The 25,036-nt window shown below is 49.4% G+C and overlaps 2 protein-coding genes across 2 annotated transcripts in view; both read left to right on the top strand.

Moving 5' to 3' along the window:
* Positions 1-25,036, top strand: part of LOC142027846 (uncharacterized) — a 327,572-nt gene that overhangs the window by 120,528 nt on the left and 182,008 nt on the right. The window lies entirely within an intron of this gene.
* LOC142027834 (proline-rich protein 22-like) lies at positions 6,646-8,331 on the top strand. The gene is made up of 2 exons (XM_075022036.1): positions 6,646-6,748; positions 7,223-8,331. The coding sequence occupies exons 1-2, from the start codon at positions 6,646-6,648 to the stop codon at positions 8,329-8,331; spliced, it is 1,212 nt and encodes a 403-aa protein (XP_074878137.1).

The following is a 25,036-nucleotide window of genomic DNA, read 5'->3' as shown; positions in this document are numbered from 1 at the left end:
TGGGCGGTCAGCACCACAGGGGCCTCCTATTTCTTCTGGCAAAGTCTCAGCTCCTCCTCTCTTGCTTGCTCCTCCTCCCCCATCCAGATGCTCCTTCTCTAGGTGGTGGAAAGCATATTCCGCTTCCCCTGACTCCCACACGGCCCCTCGGTTTCCAGCAGGCTTCCCACCAGTGCCTCTGCAAGCCTGTTCTTAAGTGCAACCGAAAGGAGAATTTTCTCTTTATTATTCCCACACCTCAGAGGCAATTCTGCTTTCACTGAACTGAATGGAAATTTGTGAGTAAAGATGATGTTTAGATTTGTCTGCAGTGCCACAGTAGAGTTCACAGGGCCCTGCCCACCTTCAATAAATGTCAGCTTTGCGTTGTGGTTTTCACTGGAGTGACAGCTACTGAATTGGAGAAGACCCATGGGAGAAAACAAACTGATGACAGAAGTTTTGAACGATGGGCTTGGGAACCACAGATGTGCGTGTTTATGGAGTACCTCTCTTTCAATCTCCTGAGAGGATTTTTTCCTCTCATCACTTGAGTAGGATGGAAATCTTTTCGGTCTGATGGATTTGGTATTTTTAACTTCCACTTTTTACCGTGTTGCGAAAAAAATGCACGCAGCCTTACCGTTTACATCCCACAGTGTTACCCGCTGGGCAGAAACGTCTGAGGCTTTCACATCTGTTCCATACCTCTGCTAACACTCTGCCAGTCTTGATCCGGTCAAATGAGAGCAGCTACTGCGAATAACGTTCTCGACTTCCCCATCTCCTCACTCTGGTTTTCCTCTGTTTCTCAGGCATATGCTTTCTCGAGACTGCATATGAGGGTGAGAGATTACTAAAGTCCTTCCTTATTCCTAAAGGCATCTGAAAACTCTGTTAGGAGTCACTTGCTGTAAGATTATCTCCTGAAGTCATCGCAGAAATATCTAAGATTTCGCAGAAATTCTTTTGAGGCTCAGGAAGGTATGATTCTTTTCTTATGCTCAGTTTCACAAAAGTCTCTGTAGCCTTGGTCTCATCTTCTTTAATGCTACGTTTGAGGATTAGTGGTTCTCCCAAACAGGGTGCCCTGCTGTTGAATTAGCCAGGCACAGCACAGAACCCTTGGTCTGGCCACGGTGAATACTTTTTTGGATAGGCTCAGATGAGCACAGTGAGTTTATGTTGTTTCAAGGATTTGCTGCAACATCTGTGCCTTTTTTGACCCAATACTGCAAGCTGTTTAAAGCCATACACTTCCCCCCCGCCCCCCTCCAATGAACCAGTCTGAGACTCTGTAGAGCACAGGATTATTGCACTATAATATAAGGTATTAATATAGCAGCAAAGCAGTCTTCCTTGCTGGAATACCTACCTAGCCTTCCTACCACGATAATATTGTTTCATAATGGGTGTACTGGAATGAAGATGCTCATAAATGCAACGTGAATATTTGCTGACTGCAGGTATTTTTACAGTGCTGATCCCTCTAATATGGAGGCAGATGTAACAATAGTCACCCGTGTACTTCTACGAGCCTGTGCAATGTTTAGTTTGTTAATGGGCTGGAGAGTGATTTCTGATGATGATTCATGCCTTATCAGAAAGGGAAGAAGTGGATGTGGAAAGGGCAGGAGAGACTGGGAGCTTAAGCTTATAAATCATGGTAGCATCTGACAGTTCATCCAGTCTCAGTGGAAACTGTTTGGGAACAGCGCTAAGCACTGGATCTCGGTGAATGGTCAGAGTCGGGTGGGAGAAGGCACCGTGGCTTTATTCAGATCTTCCCTTCAGTTGACTTCAGTAAGAGTGGACGAAAACCCTCTTGCAAAGAAGCACTTTTGCATCTTCCTCCAGACTTTGAGGGGTTTTGCCTTTTGATTTCTACTAATGGACAGTCTTTAAAATATTTTCCCCTGGAAAAGTATATTGATCTATGTGTTCCTTACTTATCGAAGGGTGTTGCCATTAACTATTAGATAAAGAAGCTCTGTTGTATCAGAACCACTAGAGGAATATTGTTACAGAACTGTATGGAAGTGGTGGTATAATTTAACTATGATTGCTCAGACAATCGTAGCAGGTTATTTTTATCAAAAGAATTGGTGCTGACTTGGAGTTGCTAACACTTATGGAAGCTCATTTTATGAAGCATAAATCATGGGTAAAACAAGTGTGTTAAAGGTGATGGTAGGATGGGATTCAATGTGAGCCTTACATGCCAGGGGAGATTTCATAAATCAGACAACCAAGTAGATGGCTTCCTTGTGAACTGGTATGCATCTGGGATTAATTTAGGGACTAATGCCATTGGGATCAACTTTGGGACTAATGCTATTGCACACTTGTGGCCTGATGGTACATTTCCCTTACAGACATTTTTAAATAGGAAGCTGAGGATTCAACTCAATTTGTACAAGTTCCTGTGTCCTCTGAGAAATACTAAGTTTTTGCTCTAAAACTAAAAGATGCCCAAGCTGAAAGAGCCTTAGCTTTCAAACAAGATCAGTGCTTTCCATGGGAAACACCCACAGACTCTTTAAAGATGTTTTTCTAGAGGCCTTCACACATCCTCCGCAAAACTACTCCTTTTTCTTCCTAAACAGCTCTATTGGCAGTGTAATTTCTTCAACTGCCAAAACACCGTTTTGAAATGCAATTGCTAAACTGCTGTGCAACTTTGGACAAGGCATCTTTAATTTACTTTCTGTCAAATTCCAACAAAGTGGGAAAAACCTGTTTCTTTTTCTCTTTTCACATTCTGAATGAGAGTAGCATAGTTCAGCTGGAAGGGACCTACAAGTCCCTACTAGTCCTCCTGCCTGACCGCTTCATGGCTGACCAAAAGTTCAAGCATGGTATTAAGGGCATTGTCCAAAAGCCTCTTCAACACTGACAGGCATGGGGCACCCACCACCTCTCCAGGAAGCCTGTTTCAGGGTGTGACCACCCTCTTGGGAAAGAAATGTCTCCTCACGTCAAGTCCAAACCTCCCCTGACAGTGTGGTAGCAAATGTCCCTTGGTGCCTTGGTAAGGAACGGTGAGGAAACCGTGCATGCTCTCTACATCTCTGCAGAGTTCCTGCAGAGGGAACCAAACCCCTGTCTTTCACCTCTGGCAGCACCACAACCAAAGGAACGTCTGTGGCCTAGATGCCCTCATTTACAGAGTCTGAAGGTACAGATCCATTTTGGCACCAGCGCACAAAATGGCAAGGAGAGTACCTCTCTTAATCTCTCAGTACTCAAAATACTAAATCCTAAAGGAAAAGGAGACTTGCCAGGGTTTCAGATAAGATCTGAACATCTTCCCACAAACCGAGGTAGGCAAAGAACTCTCGGAAAGGTTCAAGTCACAGGTGAGCTGTGGAAGTTTCACCCATGGCTGAAGCGCCTTTGGTATCCCCTATAAACACGGCCAACGGGTGTGTTTAATAGAAAGGCTGCACAGCTGGGTTTCAGTGGGACAAGGGGTTGTGACGGCAATAGCAGCAATGGGCTATTTTGACAGTTTGGAAGAGCTGTCTGTCCTTTGCCTGGCAGGGCTTTGGTCACGGATCCAAATGGTCCACGTCTGAATACCACCAACCTTTCCTTCCACCACACCGGGGTCACCTCCGCGCACTTGTTTCTCAAAGCCTGACTTACTTCCGTGGCGGGCTGTTGGCACCCACCATCCCAACCTATGGCTCTGGTTACGCTTTGGCTTGCCACCAGGCTGCGGCTGCCGAAATCACCCCCCTTACGCCCCACGAAAAGGGGTTGTGTCCAGCCACATCAAGTCCCTGCTCCTCCTGGCTGCGGGGCCGCATAGGCTGTAGCTCTGGCACAGAGAGGGGACGGCTAATAAGGGCGGTCTCTGCGCTGCACGCTTGGTTCCTGCCATGGCCCGAGAGAAGAGGAACAGCACTAGGCTTCTCCTTGCGAGCCGAGTGGCAGAGGAGGCGCCAGGGACACCCAGCAGCTGGGCCCAGGGCATGGCCGCCAAGGGCAGGGAGAGACCCCCGGGCCTCCTGGGCACAGCGACAGCCCGTGCAATGATTGCTGGAGGTGACTTGTCGGTACGACGCACGCCCCCCGCTGCCCCTCAAGGGAAGGTGAACCTCCGGGGAGGAACGCAGTGCACACGTAAAGGATCGGTTCCATGGTGGCTCCCTAAGCAACGTGACCTGCAACTTTGGACGTCAGCAACACCGGGGAAGCTTGGTACGCTGACTCTGAAAAGTAACACGGAGGGTGGAGCGGAGCCGAGACCCCGCGGCCAGGCTCTGTGATCGCAGGGGTAGGCAACCGGAACGATCGGAATGAGAGCGCTTGGTCCCTGCATTGAATCCACTGAAGCAAGGAGGTAAAATAACGGCGGTTCTGTCGAGCTAATGCCCTACACTTCTGGTTTCTATCACACGTGCCCACTTCTGGGGTACTCACACACAACAGCAGGTCTTTTGGGTGAACTCTGCTCATTATAATACCAAAACACACCTCCACCCCCAAAGGTACCCACCTCCAAGGTGCGACCACCCCCCCACTGAGCACATGCTCTGAATTTTCTCCAGCGTATACCTTTAAAAGCAAACCGAGAGAACTTTATACCAATCAAAGGAAAGGTATGTATGACTAGAGTCACTCAAGCTCCACCGAAAAACTCAGAAAACATAAAAGGGCTTAAGAGAGGAGAAATGTCAGGGAAGACACCATCACAGACAAGTCGGGAGGACATCGCTGACTTCTGGGATCAGTCGATGAGCTGAGCCTCTCTCCCCCCCCGCCACACGGATGCCTATTGCATGAGATTCAAACACTCGGCTGTACCGAGTGCTTCCCCGGGAAACTTAGAATTCTTTAGAGCTCTTTTCTTTCATCATTTCATGCGCTTGTAGGCAACTGTATTGCCACCTGCACGTGCTTTGCAGACAGTCTATTTATCACGGGCAATCCAAAAGCACCTGTACCGTTGCTTTAATAAACTGCGCTGCTCATTCATCTAGTCGTGATGAAAAACAAAAGAAAAGAGAAAGCCCCAAACCCAAACGTAAAGGAGCCTCACCACCAGAGGACGAGCTCTCCTCTCTCACAGCAGCCTGGGGGAACCACGGGCAGAAGAGGTGAAGCCAGCCCTGGGCTTGGGGTTTGAGGACTGCTCACCGCTTCCCCAGCCACCCTCCCTGGGTGGAGAACTGCTGCAGCACGTCGAAGGCAGAGAGCAGGGCCCAGCTCTGCACCACCAGCGCTTTGCCGGGACACAGGCAGCCTGAGCAGAGCCTGGACCTCCCCGTACACCTCACCGCAGACAGCCAGAGCACACCCAGACACCCAGGCATCCTCCACGTGGAGGCCACTTCCCACCCCGGCTGGCCAACGCAACGGGCTGCCTACCTTCTTCAAGGACGGCAGCAGTTTGATGCTGACGAAGCCCATCTTGTTCTTCTGGACATGTTTCAGGAGGAAAGCATCCTTGGCCAGGTTCTCGTCAGAGAGCTGGAATTCCACCTGGGACACAACCCTCCTGACCAGCTGCCGGTCAGGGACGGAGTAGCTGCAGTCCAAGAGATCAGCCCCCAGAACATCGCTCGCATCGCAGAAGCTCCCGGCAAAGCAGCAGGGACGCGGGTGTGACTTGGTGGCCTTTGGGATGTGCAGCACTGCCCGGTCCCAGCCACAGCGGTGCAGATGGCAGAGTGTTGAGGAGCGGGGCGGCTCAGCTGCACTCTGAAATGAAACGGAGTTTTATGGTTTTAGAAGCGCGCTTGCCTTCACGCCCCCAGCATCGGTCCCTGCCACAAGTTACGCAGCAGATGGCCTTGCACAATCTTGCAGTCAGAGGTGCCTCACGAACAGAGTGCAATCTCTTTAATTAACAGGATACAGGCCAGGAGAGATCTTTGGCCTCCGGTTCACGGCAGTTGTCCCGACTCCCCAGGCCACACACTGTTCGCACAGCGGGAGCGAGAGGCCTGTGTCCTTGGTACCAGGGTGTCCTTGCTAGTGCCGAATCCTCCAAGCACGAGGAGGGGATGTACTAGCCCCATCCCTGGGGTCCCGTAGAGCGCAAACAGCCTCAGCGCCCCGACACCAGACGTTGGGCAGAATCCAGTGCTTTTCTGGGAGCACGCGGCAGTGGGTACCGTCTCCTCCTGGGTGTCACGCACCCAGGGAAAGCGCCGCCCCCTCCGAGGGGGATCCAGAGCTGCTGCTTTTCCCATCAGGAGACTAAAAGACCTGACAGCACTACTGGAGCAAGGGCTGGGGGAAAGCGTGCCACCGAGCAACACCGCGTGACCTTCCTTTGCGCCCTCGAGGTCCTTTTTCCTATTTCTGCCTCGCTCCGGTCAACGCAGCGAACAGAAGCACGGGCAACAGTCACAAATGCATTTGCCATCTGGCGCAAGGAGGCTGCGGCTGCAGCTTGGTCCCCGCTCGGCTTGGCTGCATCAACTTGTTCTTCTTCCCCCACCGGAAAAATACTGTTGAAAGCAAAGAGGATTTGCACCCGCAGACCCCGGGAGCCGCCTGTAGGCCCCAGGGGCACCCCAGCCTCCCTTAACCCTTTCCCTCCCCAGGACGAGCTGGGGAGGCTCTTGGGGGTGGGGCGGAACACAGGGAGCCTCCGCATTCCTTCCGGGGAGACGCCAAAGAGTCCTTGGCAGCCAACGGCCAGAAGGGACCATGGCGCGGCCACCAGTGCAGCTCCCACCGCGTGGGCCCTGGGGCCCCCCGGCGCCCCAGCTTTTCCAGCCCTTCGTGCTCCCCAAAACCTTCTACCCTCAAGGTAGGGACCAACCACAACCCCTGCAGGCCAGGGATGCTTTTGGGGACCAAGAGCGGAGGTGACCGCCGGCCATCGCTCCTGTCTCTCTCTTTTAGGCTCAGCCAACCTGTGCCGCCTGCCCGCGTGGGAGCAGCCCTTCCCTGCAGCCCAGGCACCCCAGGCCCCCCAGGCACCACCAGCAGGTATGGCACCCCAGTCTGCTCTGGCACCTTCGCCATCCCCATCACACCCGTTCCCCCGGCACTTTTCGCATGGGGGTTCAGCAAGCCCCGGTGAGCATCCTTGCCCTCGCCTGGGCGGTGCGTGCCCAGGAAAGCTCATCTGCAGAGAATTCCCCAAATATTTGGGGCCACATCTCCCATTTCACCTCCTAGATGCGAGCCTCCTCCCTGATTTGCAACCCCGTCCCACCGGCACAGCAGCTCACCCCATGGGGATTGCCCCAGCCACAAGCTCCCCACGCCCCTGGCCCAGAGCTGGGGGATGTCGGCCATCGGGGGCCGGCTCGGCGGGTGCCCCTGGAGAGTCCCCCCGGCCCAGCACGGCTCCCCCTCACCCACACAGGTCTGCAGAGGGCTCCATGTGGCTGCCTCTTCGATCCCCGGGTCTTTGGCATCCAGTGGACAACCACCCACCTGCCTCCACCGGCCACCGCCACGCTCGGCCAAGGCGCCGCTTCTCTGCCGGGTGCTGCCCTGTGGGGTCCCGGGGGCTGCGGGGCCCCCCTGGCCTGGACAGCCCCAGGGACCCCCCAGAGCCAACCACAATACCTCGCACCCTACAAAAATCAGAGGAGTGGGGTGGCCCCAGCCCCTCTGGAGCTGCCAGTGTCCATCCCCGGCTACCAGCACATCGAGGGGCAGTTGGCACAGATCAACATCCCCAGCACGGCCACCCCTGTGGGGGCACCCCTGGGCAGCGATGTCTCCCCCAGCCCCTGCGCTGCCACCCACAATCAAGCCACTGGGGACACCGCAGGCGACCTTGCAGTGTCCGAGGAGATGCTCCTGGAAGAGGCCCTAAGGCTCTTCGATTGCTCCCTGGATGGAGTGGGGGTCAGCCAGGATGGTCCCAGCAGCGGCCCCATGCCTGGGGACCCTGCTGGCACCAGCGGAGAGGGGAGAGGGATGGCCCCAGCCCCCCCAGCGATGCCAACACCCATCCCCAGCCACAAGGACATCGAGGGGCCGTTGGCCAAGATCAACACCTGTGGCATGGCCACCCATGTGGGGGCACCCCCAGGCAGTGACGTCCCCCCCAGCCCCTGCGCTGACCCCCACAATCAAGCCCTTGGGGAGCCTGTAGGTGAACTTGCAGCGTCTGAGAAAGTGCCTCTCCAAGAGGCCCTAGTGCTCTTTGGTTGCTCCCCGGATGGAGTGGGGGTCAACCAGGATGCTCCCAGCAGGAGCTCCATGCCCGGGGACACTGGTGGCACCGGCGCAGCCACCCCCAACCGCAACTTCAGCTCGCTCTCGCTGCCTGAGGAGCTGCTCACCCCTGACTACTGCATCCCCGAGCTCAGCAACATCATGCTGAGCCTAGAAATATTCAACATCATCAGGATGGAGCCCCAGGAGCTGTGAGAGGATGCCGGGATGGACCTGCCACCATCCCCACCTGCCACGGCAGGCAAGCGGAGGAAGAGGCAGGCGCAGAGCTCCTTGCCAACGCCACCCAGCAAGCGCAGGGCTCTTGCGGCCAACGTGGGGGTGTGTGTGGGGGGTGGGGATTAGACAGGGGTGAGAGGGATGGAGATGGGGGGAGTGGGGGGTGGGAGAGGAGGCGTGGGTATTTGTTGAAGGGGAGGTCGGGGAGGGGGGTAGGGAGGGGTTAGACCAGCTTGGATGGGACCTTTTCTCTTGTCTTTTCAACTAAAAGCTCCTTCTCCAGAACCGCTCCCTGCCTGTGTGGGAGGGGGAGGGAGAGCAGGGGGCACCAAAAAACAGCACCCGAGAGGTGCAAAAGCCCTGCTGAGCCCCAGATCCGAGCCGGGGAAAGCCCTGAGGGGAACCGAGCCACCCCCAGGGCCGAGTCACCACCAGCGGGGCAGGCAACGGTGGGGCGGCACACGGACGACTCCCCTCTCCCCTTCCCCAGGGGGAGCAGCCCTTTGGTGGGGAAGCCAGGACAGACAGGTCCCTGCAGGACTCACGGGCACGGCCCCACACAGAAAGCAGCACGCAGCCCCTGCGACAACGACAGACCTTGGGGGCCGGGGGGGACACAGGCACACACGACAGCAAGGGCTCCAATGCCTTCATCTTGAACCCCAACAGCGTCCCCTCCAGCGGGGACGGGGCTCGCTGCAGAGCCCTTCAAAGCCTCAAGACCATCACAGCCTTCCTCAGGTCCCACTGACCTCAGCCCCGGAGAGCCCAGCTTTGCCTCACTGACACAGCAAAATAACCCCAAATCACCCCAAGAATGGCGAGGGAGGGAGCTGCGGGCCAGGCAGGGACCCTCCTCCCCTTGTCTGCCTGCACCCATTTACACCCATTTACCAGCAAAACTCTCCCTGCAGGATGCAATTTGGTGGGAGCAAGATTTGTGGGTATGTCTGCACCCAAAACGCAGCAGTACGTGGCACCCTTTAACTGGTGTTCTTCCCAAGCCCATTCACCTTTGCAGAAAAAGGGATTGTCATCCTGCACATGGCACAAAGCAGGACACACACAGCCCATGGTGGCTGAGAGGGTTATAAGGGAATAAAGGCACTGAGCTGGTAAATTCAGCCACCAGCACTTGAAATCAGACAGTGAGTCCCAACTCAAGAAGCGCTTGCTCTCCTCCCTGCCATCACGCCTCACCATCGAGCTATTCAAGCCGTGCCATTGTACCAGCTGTCCCAAGGGTGGCCCACAGCATCTGCCCAGCTTCAGCAGGCACCAAGGCCAACCCTTACGCTTCCCCTGCCTGACCCTCCGACTCAGCTCCAGCCCTTCTGGGGCAGCCCGTGCAATTTGCCATGAGCTGCTGTTAACACTCACGGGCCCACTGACAGTACTGGATTTACTCCAGTTTATGTCAGGAACAGTGAGCTCACCCAGGACATTCGGATTCTTCCCATCCTCCCACCAACCTTATTCATAAACAGCGGTTGGTTTGGTTTTTTTTAAACATTACCGTGAAATGCAGCAAGAGGTCAGCAGACTGCATCATCACACAGACGGTCCAGGAGATGAGACGCGGTGAGCCGGGAGGACAGAGTCAGCCCCTTCCACCGTTCAGCCCCTGGAAACACTTTGAGACAACCAGAGGGTCGGGCTGCTCCAATACAGCTCTCTCACTCCTGGCTCTGGAGCCTTCATCTCACATTCCCCACATCCCTTCGGCCTTTCTAATCACAGGCTTTAGGGTCCCTACATACGTCCGTGAGCAAATATGGATTTGCCTGCACTGCCTACAGATCATAATCTAACTCCACACACCTTAAAGAAGCTCAGCGCACACTCCACGTTCTTACAGCTGCTTTGATTGCAATTCAGTCTCTAGTACATTACCCTTATTTATAATGCCAGGGCTTCAGCATGGTGCCTCAGGCACTCTAAAATTATTACAGGGCCCTTTTGACTTGCAATTCCCTTCCATTCAATTCCATTTTTAGTTGTCAGCAGGGACTCCCATTGACCAGCGGTGGAAGCCAACCGTGCGCAGGCAGACAGCACTACTGCATGTTAAGCCAATCCTATAGAAATTACTTGCACGCGGCTCAACGCGACGGGTCATCTCAGTTTGAATGAGAAACACCGGGTCTGGAAGAGCAGGTGGCAGAGTGCTCCTGGGTGCAGCTTCCTTGGAGAGGTGAGACATCCAGGCTTGGAGCAGCACCAGGGGTGCTCAGCTGCAGCCCCTCGACAGTGCCATCCGTCCGGCTGATGCAGCCATCATTTAAAAAAATGGCGAAGGAAAGTGACTTTAACAATCAGAGCTCTGGTGAAATCAAACTTCAATTATTTACCAAATCTCACTTTTACAGTCACCTAGCAGCAAACCAGTTTCCACGGCTGGTACAAAATATTAAAACCATCAAAATATTTAGACATACCATACAGAATGTATGGAAATATGCTATCAGTTCCCCCCTTTCTGTTTGAGGCTACTAATTCTTTTAGTAGTCTCACTTGAACATAGCTTGTGTCACAGTTGCGCACAGCGTTCTTTATCTCCTTCCTTCCGTTCATTTATGCTAACATTAACAGGCTGTATTTAAGAGAAATGCTACTAACTTAGACAAATCTTTAAGTTGACAACTTACTTAGCTGTATTTAGGAATACATGAACTAATCTACAACCATGCTGTTTTAGAAGAAGGTACCTTTCATATTCCTGGGTAAAAAAAACATTATATACAAAGACATTCTATGTAAATTTTATTTAATGGATATATCCTTTCAGCATTTTTTTTTTCAATATAATGACACCATTTCTTCAGCTAGAGAAAACAGTGAATTGCAGAACTACAAGAAATGGATTCCTGAGGATGACAGGGAGGTAAGTATTTTGTTGGCGAGTTATCGATGGGTTTATTTGCTTTTTTCTTATTTAATCTAGTGATGACTTTCCCCTTTGCCTGTTCTCAGCCAGGATTCACTCTAACAGCTGGTGACCAGGCAATCACACTCACTCAGTAAGTTATCAAACACCAGAGGCCTTCATTTGCATAGCCATGTTAATCTGCTGTTCACAGCACATCCTTCGGTTCACTTTTAATAAATAAATCCCACAAAGAAAATAGCAGAGGGGAAGGAAGGTTGCTGTGCTGCTTTCCAAAGCAAGCAGTAGCTCAGGCAGCCTCAGAAGGGATGGTTCTGCCCACTCTACTGAACAGAACAGCATCCTCCTCTGTGAGCACTACTGCTGCTTTCACGAATAGGCCCTCTGAAATAAGGTGCTCAGTCTAAGGGTGAAGAATCAAGCCCCAAATCAGTTAACTGCTGGGCCAGTTCCTGGCTTTGCATTTCCCATGACAGTCAAAAGGAAAACGCATTCCTGCACTCTAGAGACAACATTTTTGATTTTCAGGCAAACTTTTTTCTCCTGTACCACCAGACCCTGGAGCCTGATGCATAGTTAGATGTTGAGGATTTCTTGGCTGGGCAAAGGCATGTGAGCATTCCAGCCGCTATGTGGGAACGAAGCATAAGTTTACAAAATACTGTGTCCTTGTGCGCTGGGAAAAAAGAAGATAAGAAGAGCCTGTCCTGACAAGCAACACCTGGATGCTGAAGAATGAGATAAGTAACTGCATCCACTGTGACCTTGGCAAGGTTTCATAGACAACTTTGAGAAAGTTCCCATGAGAAAATTGCGGAACCTACATAGCTGCAAACCACAAGTAGGTGTGTTTTAGTAACGAATAAACATTAGCAATGTACCAATCATATTAGGACTAGTAGGCATAATTATCGTAAGCTGTATAAATATGACCTATCTGTGCAAATAAAGTGAATCACTTCTATCACTCATATTGAGTCGTCTTCAGTGCATTCCTCTGCCGCTCGCAGTTAGACTTTTTCTAACCTTGACACATCACTGCTATTGCAAAAGCTCCAACAAATTCCTTTTGCTTTCTGTTCAAGGAAAGTTTCACCAATCTCCAGGAGAAAACAGCAGCCCCAGTTTAAATCCAGCCTGTGCCTTCTCTGCACAGACAGTATGAAAGAAAAAACAAGAGGTGAAATGTAAGCCAAAGTACTGCTGCTTTCCTAACCGACTAAAAGCACGAAGACCTCATCCTTGAAACAACACAGTAAATGACCCTGTGACAACAAGCACAATCCCACAGAGGTCACCAGATGCAGAAACACATCCTTCTTTCTCCAACACCTTTTCCCTTGGCCCCCCCTCCAAACAGCGCTCGTGCGGGCTCCAGATGTCTCCTACCTCGGAAGCACCTTCTGCCACAGCAGCAATGTTCTTCTGCAGAGTTCGACACCTCTGTCACCCCAACCTTAATCACAGGATGAATAAAGGGCCTGACAAAGTCTACAAGGGGTCCATCTTTCTCAGCCTTGTCCTCTTTTTTTAAGCTGCGGGGCTCTTGTCTGAATGACATTTTTCTAAGTACAGCTGGTAGATGAGTGTTGGAAATCGGTGCCAGGAGCTGAGGCTGGAAGAGAAGACAGGATTTTTGAGCTGGAAGGCGCGGGAGCCTGGGAGGGGGCAGAAGAGGGGCTCTGCAGCAGAGCGAGGGGCTCTGCAGTGAGGGGCTGCCAAACAGGGCGAGGCGCAAAGACGCCTGCGATGACGACTCGCTGGGCAAGTCTGTATTAGCGACTATAGTCTCCGAAATCACTCCCCTTCCACCTTCTGGAAGGAGCGGGGCGGGAAGATTCTCCCTGTGGGAAGCAGTCTGGGACAGGACGTGGGGGACACGTGGGGTTTGCGGAAGGGCTCTGAGCGAGCAGCAGAGGCTGCCGAGGCAGTGGTGCATCAGGAGCTCGGGGCAACAGGGGCAAGGCCTTTCCCTCCGTGCTGTGCCCCCACACTTACATCTGGACACCTGTGGCCAGGGCTACACTTGGGGCTGGAGTACGCAGGCAGGAGCCCTGCTGCCAGCTCACCCCCTGCTTACACACCTACCCCACGCACAGCACTGCTGCCTCCTTCTCCTGACCAAGGAAGCAACAGCCATAAGCTACCTCTCCAGCACGTGCAAGCAGGCCAGTACACTTTCAAACGCGTTTCCTCTAAAAACATCCCAGACAAAACAGATGCCAAGAGCGACAGTGTCATTCTCTGCCTCCAGAGAAGCGGGGTACTGCTGAGACTGTCCACTGCACACAGAGAGAGCGCTTTCCACCAGCCGTACCAACACACCCTCACCAGGTATTGCCTGTTGATTAATTACTTGCACTAGCTGATCTTCCCCACGTCGACTTTCGGAATGTTGGGCCATTATGGGACTTGGATTCCTCCCAGTACGAGGCAACAGCATCTTTTTAAAGAAATAAAAATAGCACTGCTAAATGGGTACAACTACCTCTCATATTACTAGAGTTACCACAGAACGCATCGTTGGTAGAATTCCACTCCGTCTGGGTGACTCACTCTCTCGATGATTTTTTGAGCCCTTACATCTTAGCAGTTTACTGAAAAGGCAGGGGTTTTTTGGACAAAAGCCCAAATAAAATACTTCGCAGTCCATGTAATTCTCGGCCTTCCTATGTTCCTATAGGTCTGCTTCTCTAAAGCGGATAAATAAATCATGCATTTGGTTTTCAAGTAATGCTATCAAATGCCAGACAGACATCATCTAACCCAAGAACCCATTAACTGACCCAAGCTTTGCTCCCCACGAGACCAAAGTTTTAACACACTCAAGATTTAAATGCATTTTATCAAAACTGGAACATACATACCTATGTATATATCTCATCCCTTCTGCTCTGAACAGCACCAGGGAAAAATGGAAAAAAATTAATTCCAATAATTTACTCCTGAGCTGTCTTGTGGCTCAACAGGCTGATTCACAGGTCAAAGAAACTCGCAACAAAATAGCAGCAGAGCTACTTTCATTCTCCATTTCCCAAGAAAGAGTATTGCAGTTATGTTTGCCAATATTCACCGTTTACACCCATTAACCAAACTTCCCTATTATTTATAACTTCTTGGGGTATGATTTCATCGCTTTTACACATATGCCCCTCTGCCTCGCACTACAACCATGGATCCTACTTGAGGTTGCTCACCGAGTACAGTACGATTTCACCTTAGTACACTTAGAAATATCTTTGTGAATGATATTTCACAGCATGCTCTTGCATGTCCCCTTCAGTTAGTAAACCATCATTGATACGCTCTACGTATCTGTATTCCTAAAGTTGTCCTGTTTCTGTAAAACTGATCTTAAGTCAAGCTGTTATGCAGCTGTTCCATAATTAAATTGCATACCATAAAAGCTGACGTAGAAAGCATTACCACGTTGCAGAAGGTAAATATTCATAGATTAAGCTTGTTCTCTTTAGCTTGAAGAACTAGGCAAATTAGAGATCAGAACTTCTAAAATTAATCAAAACCTTGGCAGATGTATTAACAAAAATAAAGCTCAGTGTTTTAAAGAAAATAAAAAGAGTCTGCTTTAGTTCAAGCTCTGCTAAAATTACCTGATGGATAGGTGCCTAACGTGCATCCTGTGCCAGACACTCTGTAGGCACAGAGACCTTTCTTATACACTTTCTTAATTACCTGCATTGCTTATCAATACTCACTCATTCATATAGGCATAGTCATTTAAAGCAACTTATCTTAGTAGGGCTATTTTCATCACAGCTCGCTTTGAATACTGTCTCATTTTGGCAACATCAACTGGTCAATCCTTAGGTATACATCGGATTCCCACAGGTACCCACACATACAGAATCTGGCACTTGTGAGACAATGCCTGTGCAAAGGCTAACGAGGTGGGTAAAACAGTCTCATTTGGTGCATCCAGGATGGGTGCTGCATCCTCTGTCCACAGCGTGGACAAACACAGGACTAAGATGCACGCGATACAGTGAATTTACTGGGTGAGAAGGGAGAAAGCGGAAGAGGATTTGCCTTCTGAAACTGGACAGTACTCTTCTCAAGAGCAAGAGCTGCCGCTTTTATTAACTGTTTTCAAAAATCTGCAGCTAAGAGGACTCCTTTGAGCTGAGTACTTAACAGTCCTTCTCCACTTGTACATACTTGACAAATACAAGTGTATTGCCCCTTAGGGTGTGTTTTGGCTTGATGGGGGTTTTGTTTGTTTCTCCAGAAGAAATTACTAGGAAGTAGTAAATGTCAGCAGCTCTTCAAGTATGCTTGTGTGTTTCTGCATGGTTTGTAGCCCTGCCTCCAAAGGAAAAACACAGGCACACAGTTTAGCATTGAAAATACTTCACACTGTAGTGATGGCTTCTTTTCTTCTGAATCTCAGTTTGTAATTGTTGGAAGCCAGTTTTCTAGTCATAAACTTAGGTGAGCTATTGGAAAAACCTGCTGTATATTATCTTTATACTGCTATCCACCAGCATGGAACTTACTGTCCTGTAACTACACACCTCAGATTATAAAATACATATGCACGTGTTCATTTCAAATGATCAGTTATTTACGTCATAGCTGAAGAAACATACCTCAACGTGAGAAAACAAGTATACACCTACTCACTCAACTGCAAGTTGTAAGCTTCACTGCAACACACCTTAGACTTTTAGTTTCTTTCCAGAGGTGAAGATGACAACAGAAAGGCTAGACTCCAATGCTGTTTTCACCTACCCTGAATGTTATTTCAAGTTATTGTTCTGTGATTAATACAAAGATTACACAGTGATATGGCTTGAAAGGCTGACCATCTTTCACGCACTCTGCAGAGTGGGAGGTTTTGCACATGAATCATAGAGAAATGGGAATCAGCACAGGTAGATCAGTGATTTGTCTGTCACACGTATAACAAAGTGTTAAGAGGTTAACTTGCAATTTGTTTCATTTTTATCCTTACATCTCCACCACTGGTAAGCCAGTTGGGTGAGATCCTTCATTTCTGTAATTCCAACTGGTTTACACTGTACTCAAAATTTCCACCTCTAAACATGGGCCCACTCAAAACAAACAACAGATTTCAGGTTTTAAAACACTTTTTTAGTTTTAAAACATCTCTAAGTTTTACAGCAGTCCAGTTGTATGTGCAACTCCTTGCCCGTAAATCCACCAGTCTGATGCTCATTTACATCATAGGTCTTTCACCGAGCACAATGTTCCTGAGGTGGGCACAATGCGATATGTGCCAGTGTAGACTCTTTTCCATTACCAGGGAAGGTAAAAAGATGCTTCAATATCACTGAAAATTCAGGCTGGATGGAAAAACACACAAGCAGAAAATGCTGATTTCAAAAATGCCAAGGCACATCCTTTCATTGCCCACATGGAAAAAACCCATAGACCAGGTATGGCTATGGAGATCTCTTCCTCCACCCCACTACTGCCTAAAAGGACAACGGGCAGATTTTTCACGCTGCTTGGGACCCACAAAGACCTACAATTTGCTATTATATTTCTGCATGCAGCCTCTGCATCATGTGGGAGCAAAGAAATGCTCCTGCTGCCTTGCAGCCCTGCCACTCCACAACTCTCAGGACACCTCAGAGCTCTGCACATCCACATCGGTTCTCCTTGGGTGGACATTCCCAGAGGAATTATGCTGCTGTGAGCATGCAAAACTGCGTAATCCAAGCCACTTGAAGGAGATACAAAACAATTGTACATTTTCTCCTTAATAAACAGTCGCTCTGGACACAGAAGTCACAGACTGTCTCTGTTCGGCAGCACGTGGGATAGCGGCGCATCAGTCACATCCTACATTTTCTCTGTGTTGTTTCTTTCTTGTGCAACACTTGCAGATATCCACTGGGGAATATGGTAATCCCAAAACACTGCTGCCTCCATGCCTCCACAGTCCATGTGAATTTCTCAACTTGGGTCTTTTCATGTGTCTGATATTTACAGGGACAGAATCTCCGGCTTTGCTTGTCATCAATAATACATCTATCCTATGAAGAACAAGAAGACTGGGACACCAAAAAAACCCCCAAACCCAAATGACAGAGAAGTCCATTTCTCTTTCAACTGCCTGAAAAAACACTTTCCTCCTGGACCCCTGTGGATATACGCAAAGAGAGAGAGAATGCAGCCTTTGAACAGTAACTGGCATAAATCTTTCTCCTCTGATCATTCTCCCTCTGACTCATAAATCTCAATCCACCAAGAAAATAGTGCACAGCTCTCACAAAGCATGACATGCACCTAGAAGGGAGCCACAATTAAAAGAAGAGACAAGAGAGACAAATGATATGGCAGCCATTTCCTTAATGAACAGAACACTCTTCCCTTCTTATTCGTCATAATGACTACCAGTAAATAACAGGAAGAAGCAACAGGTTTGAATACAACACCGATGAATTTAACTTTAATGCAAGTAAAGTGCCTTACAACAAGTCTAGATTGAAAAAGATGTTGAGAAGGGTGGTTTTCAGAGAGACTGCTTACATTTTAATGTTTAGCAAGACCTGAATCTGCAGTAGATGGGTACAAAAAACAATGAGAAAATGTCTTTTTCTTTTTTTTAACAAGTTAGGGCAAGTGAGAGTCATCTCTCATTTTTGTGTGTTCTTTAAAAAAAGAAGAAGAAAATCCAAATGAAAAAGGCAATAAACAAATACTGAGACCTGGCAGGGAAGGCGGGCTTTATTCTACCCCACGACTAGCCCTCAACTCCTGTTCTTCTGCGGTCATGGTCACAGCTCTCCTGCATAGCATCACCTCCCCTCTCTGATTTTCAGACCTCACATACTAGCTTAGGGAGCTACAGCCAAGCTTCGGTGCTGCCCAGAGAGTGTCAAAACGTGAGAGGTGCTAAAGGAGTCCTGTAGGTCCCTCTCCACCAGCTCACTAGAGATGGGCTCTTGCTAGGACTCAGGCAAGGTAGGGGGAAGGCTGGCTCGTACCCCTTATTCCCACTGATGCCACCTTGACCCACATGATTGAGCCTCGTGGGCTGACTCCCAGCACGTGGTGCTGTGACTGAAGTTTTCGCATTTGGAGCGCTGCAGCATCCTCTCCATCCTGTCGATCAAATGGCCAGTTGCTGGCACGAGCAACAGTTTACATCACTCACAGCCGAACCCGAAATACAGGAAGATTAGCTGCCAGGGCCATTTAAGACTCCCAAAGCAGAACAGAAGCAGATAAGGGAAGCAAAGCAAACCCTCCTTGGAAAGATAAAGAAACTTTGCAGCTGACACAGGAAAAGCAGCTATTAAGGTAAGCAGGGGTGTTACCAGTCTCAAGCTAGAAGTATTTTGAAAGGTGACAGCAATTAAGAACCCATGCAAGCCTTGAGCTTAAAAACACTCTGGCCTTGAAGGAACTCAATCTGCCTTTCTGGTTCCCAGGACATATGGCCTCAGTAACAGATGATATATATCACTTCCTAGTTCAGTATAGCTACATAGGTATCCCGTAAGGCTTGTCTGCTACAGGACAGAGGGTCTTTGCCTCACCTGCTGACTCTTCAGCTGCCTGCTACCCTGGCTGATCACTTTGGAATCACTGCTGCCCCAAGCCCCCATGTGCTAGATGGAGCCAGCCGGACTACTCCATGATTCCAGACCAACTTCAGCTGTCACACAGGCCCTGGACCAGGATGGCAGGTTGCACTGAACATTTTGTCTCAGGCGAGCATCTCCACTCCTCCCTGGATGTCACCGTCACCTTGTACCATGGGATCTCTCCTGCCACAAGATCCAGCACAGCCATTACAACCCATAAGCACCACCGCAGTCATATACCCCAATCCAGTGTCCCGGGTCTTCGGACTCAAAAGAACAGCCCGTCTCTCCCGTACATCAAAACCAATCAAGTCTAGCAGAAATGATGACATCTTGGACACATCGAGTTTTCCGCTGGAACAGTGCCACCCTGGTGACTTGGTTCACTCCAGGCAGCAGTCTGGGGACAAACGCAGCAGTTTCTCTCTTACCCTCCAATATAAAGCACTTCCACAAACTTCTAGGTGGTATTGGGAGAACAGCACCCAAACTGTCTCTCATTTCTCTGCTCCCTCTGCTGGGTGCCAGCCCAGCATTATCAAAATGCCTGCTTGGGTAGCGCTGGCAGGCAGCGGCACACAGAAGCTAAAGCAGGCTGTAAAGTTACTACACAGTCTCCCAAAGAGCTCAGTAATTACCACTGTTAATTCTTACCAAGACCAATAGCACCACTACTCTTTACAGGGACCAAGCAGATCAAAAAGCAGATCCGGGAAGAGAGTTTCTGAGTTACAGGCTTCAGCGTCGGCAACCGCTGACATCTCCAGCCAACAACCAGATCACGCAGCCTGGACAAGGCCGTACGCCCACCACCTAATATTCCACACTGGCATCAGTCCACAGCCACTGCCAACCATTGTACGTACATGGATGCTGATCCACGCACAGCTATTCAAAAAGAAAGGCATCACAGCCCCTGTAATTGTGAACTTGCATCTTGGTGCAAAGAAAGACAGTGGATATATCGGGTTTGTTGCATAAAGTGTGGGCCAAGAAGCTAATCACTGCTATGTGTCTCATGATACTTTTTTCCCTTGTCAAAAGGGGATAATCCACCATTCTCCATAGTCCACTGTATTTTCAAATGTAATTCCAGTTGGGGCCTCCCCTGCCTTTACTAGGCAAACAGACTAAATGCCAGTGAGAATGGATTTTAAATCTACATTTTAAGCACTGGAGAAGTAGAACTAGTCAAGACACAAAATTACTTACAACTGCTCCCTCACTGCAATATTCCAAACAAGATGATACTACAAACTCTTTCAATTCTCTCTTTAGAAAGGTAATCAGCCTTGCATAGACCAGTCTGGGGCTGGTTCTTGGTATCTTCAGAAAAGAGATAGTAAAATAATTGTATAAGACAATCAAGACCCTTCGGAACACTTCTTCATTAGGGAGGGATCGTGCACTAGACTTATGCCGGGTATAGAGAGGGGGTCGGTTTCATTTGGGTTTTGCTTTACATCTTAAAGATGGATTATTACCGCAGGAAAAGTACAACCAAAATGATTGAAATAGTCACATTCCTCCTTCCATAAGGTTTAAATGCATTTCAAGCTCATATCTGGAAGCGGAACAAAATCAAACATAGATCTCCTCCTAATTTTCCAAGCTACAGAACAATAAGTACCGCACAGTAGAAAACAAGATCTAATACAAGAGGTGGCAGCTGGGATTTCATGCTGCTTGTATGTATTCACGTAAACAGATATGCAATCACAAGCAAGCGTCACTCCTTTGACACTGGAGAGGCATTCTCTTTCTAGCTGCGCATGGAAGGGATAGTTTCACCATACACGGCTCCAACAGCAGTGAATCAGAACTAGCAAGGGAGTCGCTGCATTTTACAGTTCGTAGCAGTCACGTTCGAAAGCAAGGCCTGGTTTTTCTCTCTGTAAAATCAGTTCATGCAAGCCCAACGTGGCCCCACGCACCCCCTGAGATTCAGCCACCAGATTCCCAATTAAGACATGCTGAACTGGACAACTTGGAAAGCACAGTTCAGTCCCCAAAAGGCAACAGGGTAACAAGATCTTCCACTAGCCTCTAGTAAACAAGAAACAAGGAAAGCCCATGCTTGCCAGGCAATCACTTACCCTCAGACACACCAGGCAAACTCTGTCATGGAAGCACTTGAAGATCACCACCCACAGACGACCTTGATGAATCAAACATGCAGCCCATCATACAAAAGATGCTACTGCCTCCTAAGCCCCAGTTTGCACCATAATATCAACAAGATCCCAAACTCAGTCAAAACACCACAGTGTTCTTATTTTCTCGTGTCTTTAGACAGTAATTGCAACGTACCCTCTTCTCTTCCACTCCCCTGCACAGCTCAAGCGCACACGGGGCTTCCTTTCTTTATGAAACTAGACAATTAAAATTTACTTTGGAACAACAATTTGTTTGGATTCCCATCTATAAAAGCCTCCAAAAATGCCACACTGTACAGTAATTGCTCTACTGGTGAAATACAAAGGTTCGGTAATGTTTATAAAGACACTTAAACTGCATGAGCAAAACTATCTTGCTTAATGACATTTTCCAACCCTTCATGCTATGTACAAGCTCACTTCTTCCAAGAGTCACCCCTACTCACATGATCAAATCATGCCACTTGAAACGCTCTGACATTATTTGGGCATATAAAAAGGTTGAAATTATCGTGACGACGGCAACCTAAGGACTGCAGATACCCAGAATCTGGTATCAGAAGTGAAAGCTGAAAAAAAGAGTTAGATCTCTTGAAATTACACATTTTAAATACCAGAGACACAAAGTGTTTAAAAGCCATTCAATACCAGGGCTCACCATAAAACCATAAAACCATAGAAGGTTCTGAAACACTTGTCCTGAATCATTTCAATGGAAATATTAAAGGATGAAAACGCTCCATGGAATTACAGGATTCATTTATATAGACTGACAAACTCACTTTGTGGCAACGTGTTTTTAAATGTCAAGCAGTATAAACAAGGTATCTGAAATTACCACCTAATACAATGACTTGAACTTCAGCGCCTTCAAAATCACAATTCTACGAAGACTGAAATAAGTTTGACAGACCGAGGTATAATCAAAATCACTGGAGTCAAGAGAAATTTATCCAAAGCAAAAACCATTTCATGCTTGCACACATGTATGTTTACTAGAAAAGAAAAGTAGAGCATAGGTTTTCAACAACCACCAAAAAAAGGCTCAAAAAACACTTGGAAAAAACAAATTCTGCCACTCACTCCGCTTTTGCTGGGCACGCCGATTTTCACATTTTGGTCAAAGATCACTCGGCTTCTCCAGTTTACCTCACTTTGAGAAAATCATTTTCAGAAAACATGCCTCCAAGAAACATCGGACAACGGTACGTCCACATGATTAAATAAGAGGTAGGAAAACCCAGCAATAGATCTATCACACACTTTACAACAGCAGCGATCGCTTGCTCGCAAGCCCCTGGCCAGAATCCTTCTCCTTGGCAAAATAAATTAATGCTAGACAGTTCTCAAGACATCACATCAACAGGAAAAGGGTTAGCTCTCCCTCGCATCAATAAAGCACATCATCTGACCTAAAGCGCAACTCTTCATCACTAAACCACTTTCAGAAGAAACAGTGCCAACCTTCAAAGACATCTTCCTAGAGTGAGCTGTCTTTCCTCACCATTTTGACTAGTTACAGACTTTGTATCTGTCTAGTTCTTCATCTTTTAGGAAGGCTAATGAGGTCGGAGAAGTAAAGGCCAAGTCCAGCCAGTATTACTTATGGACCTCTTTTTTCACTGTTGTTCAGTACAGATACGCAGCACTGCGGAATCCTTCGGGACCCATTTCTCCCACCAAACCCACACTGCAGACTTCATCTTAAAAACATATCCTCTCAAGGATAAACAAAAGTAAGCTCATATCCGCCAGACCTGAAAGATGTTTTCACCAATGCCTCAGGACTGTCCACTGCTGCTAGTTCATCCGCTAAGCTTTCTTCAGGAGGTCTCGGGCCACTGATGATGGTCGGCTTTGGCCTTGCCTTGAGGTTGCCGGTCAGCCCACCGATAATGGGGTTCCACAAGCAGTTCTGTCATTTAGACCCTGCAAAACCACACAGTCAGCAAAATACATTCATAGGCCTACTGCCCAGCCTCTCAGCAGTCTGCAAAACAAAGATGCTCTCTCATCTTTTTACCTTTGCATCACCACCAGTTTGGGATTAAGCCTGAAAACCCAAAATAAAGCTCCAAGTGGAAATAAGCACTAACTTTCAGCTCATTCCAAGTCCAAGACCACAATGCTTCCCATAAAAAGATTTGGTTACAGAACAGGGAGTTTTCACATCTCAGTAAAAACCATCCTCTCCACATCAACTTAGAGCTTAGCATGTGTTGGCGTACCTGTATTTGAAGCCAAAGAACTAACCAGAACACAAAGTACCAAATCAGTACAATAGTAATCGTTGCGTTTCTTAGTGCTTAAATTACAGATTTGAGATATCACTGAAGGGCGCCTATCAAGAAAACATACTTCTTTTCTGCAACTTTTCCCAGCAGACATTCAAATGCCAAAATATTTCTATGGATGGCCTTTTTACACTTACTTCCAAGAGTCACCAGGCGCCTCTTGCATGTCATTCAGAGAACCCATCCTCATCCGTAAGCCTAGCTCCACTGACAAAGTACAATTAGCACCCTTCAGTCAGATCTCCTCCCCACCCCTGAAGAACAGAAGACCTGACTTACAGCTCCTCAAATTCAAGGACAGGGAGGGATCACTCCCCGCTTGCGGTCACGGTCACGGTCACAAGACAGGCTCAACCTGAGGAAGAAACCAAATCAACGTAACCTGCTACCCATCAAATCACAACAAGGCTACGAGGAAGCAAAACCCAGCCTGAGAACAGCTTCCCCCCGGGGAGCCCTCCCGCCTTCCCGCCTCAACTCCACTCACTCCCCGCTCTCTCCACCTCCTCCCCCCGGCGGCGCAGGGGAACAGGGGACGGGGACGGGGGCTGGGGTCGGTTCCTCACCCCTTGTCTCTGCCGCTCCTTCCTCCTCAGGGGGAGGAGGACTCCGCGCTCGGCCCCTGCTCCGCCGGGGGGTCCGTCCCTCCCGCGGGAGACAGCCCTTCACCAACTTCTCCAGCGTGGGTCCTTCCCGCGGGCTGCAGTTCCTCACAGACTCCTCCAGCGCGGGTCCCTTCCACAGGCAGGGTGCAGTCCTTCCGTCACAGACTGCTCCAGCGCGGGAGTCGCGGCCATTTTGGGGGACATCCGCTCCCCCGCTCCCCTCCACGGGCTGGGGGGGACAGCCTGCCGCCTCCCCGCGGGCTGCGGGGGCATCCCCTCCTCCTTCCCTGACCTCGGCATCCGCAGAGGGGTTCCTCTCACGTCCCACTCCCCCGACTCCCTCACGGGGCCTTCCCCTTCTGAAATCTCTTCTCCCCGAGGCGCTACCGCCGTCGCTGAGGGGCTCGGCCTGGGCCAGAGGCGGGTCCGGCTCCGAGCCGGGGGAGCTTCGAGCAGCTTCTCCCAGGAGACGGCCCTGCGGACCCTCCCCCGCCACACAAAGGAAAAAAAAAAAAAAAAAACCCGGCACACACACAAACAACCCCGAAACAGGGAGGGAGCAGATCCCGAGAAGAGCAGCCAAGGGCTGCAGCGGTGCTTACCTCAGTCAAGAGGCTTCTCTCAGCAGAGGGGCAGCAGGCCTCCATCTTACTGGATTCCAAAGGAGTAACTGTTATAAATGAATTTAGTCCCAAACAGGATTCCAATCAAAGTTAACAATTTATTCAATGAATAAAGGCAAGCAAACAGCGCTGGGCGCGCCGGGACCTTCTGCTCTACCACAACGCGCGCCGCGAAAAACAAGACAGCTTCTTTTGTAGTCCAACGCTCGTTACATATTCATACTAGGAGTGTTCTTCTCCACCTCCTGGTTGTGGGGGTGCAGTAGTTCTCCCAGAAACTGGTCTCACCTTGCACAGCACCGGCTGCGGTCACCAGGACCCAAACAAGTTCACAACAGACACCTCCCCCTCAACAAATGCACACCACAAATGGCCCATCGAGATCCCAAGCACTGCAATCCCTGAGGCCAAACACACATCCAAATGCCTCAGTTCTCCTCCAGGATAGTTAACAACAAAACCGGCTCTGGGCTGGCAAAAAGAGAACGAACTATGCACATATCATCTGTCTCCTCCCGGCCTGCGGTTAGACAAGGATC

The sequence above is a fragment of the Buteo buteo genome, unplaced genomic scaffold (genome assembly GCF_964188355.1).
Source record: "Buteo buteo unplaced genomic scaffold, bButBut1.hap1.1 HAP1_SCAFFOLD_62, whole genome shotgun sequence".
Lineage (NCBI taxonomy): Eukaryota > Metazoa > Chordata > Aves > Accipitriformes > Accipitridae > Buteo > Buteo buteo.
Note: the sequence above shows the minus strand (reverse complement) of the source record. Positions and strands in the feature narration are given on the sequence as shown.

Coding starts and splice junctions, on each gene's coding strand:
- LOC142027834 (XM_075022036.1), top strand. CDS start 6,646: ATGGCGCGGCCACCAGTGCAGCTCCCACCGCGTGGGCCCTGGGGCCCC. Junction 6,749..7,222: donor CAAAACCTTCTACCCTCAAG/GTAGGGACCAAC, acceptor CCCCTGGCCCAG/AGCTGGGGGATGTCGGCCAT.